The sequence below is a fragment of the Somniosus microcephalus genome, chromosome 15 (assembly GCF_052327205.1).
Source record: "Somniosus microcephalus isolate GS21.2 chromosome 15, FLI_Smic_1.0, whole genome shotgun sequence".
In the NCBI taxonomy this organism is placed as follows: domain Eukaryota; kingdom Metazoa; phylum Chordata; class Chondrichthyes; order Squaliformes; family Somniosidae; genus Somniosus; species Somniosus microcephalus.
The window spans coordinates 6343354-6347561 of record NC_141001.1 but is presented as its reverse complement, the minus strand read 5'-3'; the positions used below and the strand labels follow the sequence as shown (position 1 = coordinate 6347561).

The 4208-nt window shown below is 44.0% G+C and overlaps 1 protein-coding gene across 1 annotated transcript; it reads right to left on the bottom strand.

Moving 5' to 3' along the window:
* Positions 1-395: 395 nt before the first annotated feature.
* LOC147106517 (uncharacterized) lies at positions 396-2411 on the bottom strand. The gene is made up of 3 exons (XM_086007473.1): positions 2387-2411; positions 1471-1630; positions 396-1352 (listed from the first exon to the last, which is right to left on the bottom strand). The coding sequence occupies exons 1-3, from the start codon at positions 2399-2401 to the stop codon at positions 472-474; spliced, it is 1056 nt and encodes a 351-aa protein (XP_085863599.1). The 5' UTR covers positions 2402-2411; the 3' UTR covers positions 396-471.
* Positions 2412-4208: the final 1797 nt, after the last annotated feature.

Here is a 4208-nt window from a genome sequence, read left to right as displayed (position 1 = left end):
AATTGCTCGTAGCCAACACCTTCACGAGGTGATGATAGTGTCGCCTTTTCCCTCCCCCTCCCCCAGCAAGGCAAAGGAAGGAACAGACACAATTTAAAGTGAAACAATGAATTTTTATTGCGGCATCAAAGACTTTTGAGGTTCAGTTTTGATGTACATAGTTTATAACTTTTAAATGTTAACTAGCTATTTTCTACTTTTCAAACATTCGCAAACATAATTGTTTGGAATAAAATTTGTAAACAGTTTAAAGTGACTTTTTTGGTTTCTTAGTGCAATAAAGACATTCAAGATGGAAACTAGCTATTTTCTCAATTTCAAACAGCTGTAATTTTAAATATTTTTGCAAATAAAAAAGTTGAATTTTTTTTCAAAGTGACTAGAGGCTGTACTTTTTAAACGAAAAGGTTACATACACTTTCAGTCACAAATATATATTTCAATAAAAAAAGCAACGACAACATTTAACATTTAAATAAACTGAAAAATTAAAGAATTGAATGATTTGCCCCCTCGCATCTGTGCCTGAGGGTCAAAGGAGGTGCATTGTGCAAAAGGTGACACCCTACTGTCTCCTGCGCTTTCCCCTTCCCTGTGACCGGAGCCCTCTGCTGCCAAGTGAAAGGCCCCGTGTGCCATGTCTTGCCCTTCAGCAATTGCCTCCTGACAGGGTTGCTGCTGCTGCTGCTGAAAGGCAACGTTTGCTTGCACCACGACTGGCGGAGCTGCTGTCTCGTGGGCCTGCTCTGTTTCTGCGCTGGGAGCAGGTAACGGCGGTTCTGCGGGAGTCAATGTAATGGCAGCAGAAAGTGGTTCAAGCAACTGCAAGAGTTGAACGAGAGACTCATTTATTTGATTAAGCACCACTGTAACATGATCTTGTTTTTTCAACTGCAGTACTATCTGATTAAGTGACATGTTAACATCTTTACCAAGATCATCAATTCCCTGCCTGATGGAGGCAAGAGAGTCAACTTTCTTGTTAGTAAGAGTACACATCGATTGCCTCAACCCTTCAATCTGTTGCACCTGAGCTTCTACGTCATTCCGTACTGTTGAATGTCTTTCTGCTTCTCCCACCTGCTCTGCAGTGTCAGGCTGGTGTCTCTCTGTGGAACGACAATCATCTGTGCCTCGCACAGAGCCAGAGGGGCCAGGAGATGGAGAGGTACTGTGCAGCAACCCAGGGTCCATACCCTCCTCTTCCACTAGCTGACAAAGCGCAAATTCCTCCTGCTGCTCCACCACCTCACTTACTGCTCCCACTGCATCTGTAACCCCTTCCCCAATGCCCTCTGCAGCCGCAGACTCAACGCACTGTTCATCCCGTGTGTGAGAAGTATGCTGTCCACCTGTGGAAAGGAAACAGTAAACATTTGCAAAGGTAAAGCATGATCTGCCACATCACAGAAGCTGATATTCAACACACACCTAACATTTTTAAACATATAGGCGGCCAGACCAACTCACGTTTCCGTATACCAATGTCTGATTCTGCAGCAGCCATGGTACAACCACTACTAAACCCAAACAGCTGCTCGACCCTTTCCTCATGTTCAGATAAATCCCTTAGCTTGACAACACCACCGCCTGTCAGTGCACATTCTCTGGCGTTGTGAACAGTTTTAATCTAAAATGAAAACAGAAAATATGAAATGTCATGAAACGTCAGCTTTTTCTGCAGAGTCCACCCACCTGCATTTGAAACATGGACACAGCCTGCTTTGCAGACAGGGTTTTTTTTCCACTAATTGAAATTTTACAACTCAAACCTGTGGAATCAAGATAAGAGCACAATGGATGACCCTGAACTGGCCCCAAAGCCATAAAATGTTATGGCAAGCTCAGGTGCCTGGATAATGAAGTCACTTGACTACACATGCATTGAATAGCTTTTTAAAACTAGTTCAGTTAAATTTAAAGAAATATTACAGTTGACTTTTCTAATAACTGTACAAACCTTGACAGATCGCAATAAATCATTACATTTCTTGCGGCATTGTTCCGCTGTCCGTGGAATGGTGGAGTTCGCGCTGACAGCCTGGGCAACTTCTGACCAAGCTATCATCGCATCTGTCCTTTCCGCGGCGCCCTGGACCTCCCATTCCCAAGGATCTGCGGACACTTCGCCTCAACCTCATTGAGGAGTGTGCTGAGGTCATCGTCACTGAAATTCTGAGCTCTCTTAATGATGTGAATTGTGCTCATTCCAGCCATTTCACTTTGCTGATTAATTAAAATGAATGATAAAAATGCTTTTAAATTTAAAACTTTAAATTGCTTCCAATCTCTTTAAAACTATTTAAGATTCTTCCAATCCATGTAAAAGTCTTTAAAAGTTCTGAAAGTTAGCAAAAGTTCAGAAAACTACAAAGAAGCTACTTACCGTGCTGTTCTGCATCTAATTCCGGTTTCCAAAGCTTCGGATCAGCTGAAAAAAATTGGGGGCATGGCCTATGCAAATACAATTTCTGAGGGCGGGACTCCCCTATTCTGGTACGATAGCAAAATACTGCGGATGCTGGAAATCCAAAATAACAACAGGAAACGCTGGAAAAACTCAGCAGGCCAGGGCAGCATCAGTGGAGAGAGTAACGGAGTTAACGTTTCAGGTCGAAGACCCTTCGGCAGAACTGAAGGGTCCCAGGCCTGAAACGTTGGCTCTGTTTCTCTCTCCACGGATGCTGCCCTGGCCTGCTGAGTTTTTCCAGCGTTTCCTGTTGTTATTTCTCCCCTACCCTCGACGCCCTAGGCTTCGCGCACGCTAAGCTCCTGGGTGGTGTGACGTCAGACGCTGCCCGGGAGTCCTCTGCATGAAAACGGAATTCTACGCTGGCCCAGAGCATTACGGTCAGCACGGTTCTTTTGTGCAGGTTGGGGGCTTCTGCCCGCGGGAAGCCTCCGAACGGAATTTCTGGGCCGTTGAGTGTTACCATGTCCTCTACAGCAGGGGTTCTCAACCTTTTTGTTTCTGATGTCCCCGCACCACATGTTATAAAAATTTCACGGATCCCTTGTAACAGACACAAGTATTTTTTTCTGTATAAAAATTAGTTATATAATTAAAATATATATTTATTATTATCTTTGTGTTTTTACCAAGGTGGGATAAGGGGCGGGACAGTGCTGCAGAAGAACAGGACGTATGGCCAAGCATTACTTTGGTTAGACTGTCACAACACATCAACTTTGATTTTTGTTGCTAAAATTATGCAAAAATATACACACGCACACACAACCATCAATGAAAGCGACCAAATTCAAAGCAATTTGTGTAGATTCCTCATCAAGCCAGGAGCTCCTATATCATGCAGGTGCAGCAGGTGATCAGGAAGGCCAATGGAATCTTGGCTTTTATTGCAAGGGGGATGGAGTATAAAAACAGGGAAGTCTTGCTGCAGTTATACAGGGTATTGGTGAGGCCACACCTGGAATACTGCGTGCAGTTTTGGTTTCCATATTTAAGAAAAGATATACTTGCTCTCGAGGCGGTTCAGAGAAGGTTCACTCGGTTGATTCCGGAGATGAGGGGGTTGACGTATGAGGAAAGGTTGAGTAGGTTGGGACTCTACTCATTGGAGTTCAGAAGAATGAGAGGCAATCTTATCGAAACATATAAGATTGTGAGGGGGCTTGATCGGGTGGATGCGGGGAGGATGTTTCCACTGATGGATGAGACTAGAACTAGGGGGCATAATCTAAGAATAAGGGGCTGCCCTTTCAAAACTGAGATGAGGAGAAACTTCTTCACTCAGAGGGTAGTAAATCTATGGAATTTGCTACGCCAGAGAGCTGTGGAAGCTGCAACATTAAATAAATTTAAAATGGAGATAGACAGTTTCCTAGCAGATAAGGGAATTAGGGGTTACGGGGAGAGGGCAGGGAAGTGGACGTGAGTCTAGATTCGGATCAGCCATGATCCTATTGAATGGCGGAGCAGGCCCGAGGGGCCGTATGGCCTACTCCTGCTCCTACTTCTTATGTTCTTATATCTGTTATGTTCATTAATAACTAGACATTCTTATTATGAACAGCTAGCTTCTAGCTAGTCATTTATTCAATACACGTTCTCTAGGTACAGCATCTGTAGAGATTCAGCATGTGTACTTCTGTGTGCAGGCAGCCATCTTGACTACTGCCTTGTGGGTAGCCTAGTGCATCGTGGGTAGTGTAGTCTTAAACACATACAACTAAATATACAGCTCTAT

Excerpts from the sequence above, each read along its gene's own strand:
- LOC147106517 (XM_086007473.1), bottom strand. Across the intron at positions 1,353-1,470 it reads AGACATTGGTATACGGAAAC|GTGGACAGCATACTTCTCAC; the intron begins GTGAGTTGGTCT and ends TCCTTTCCACAG.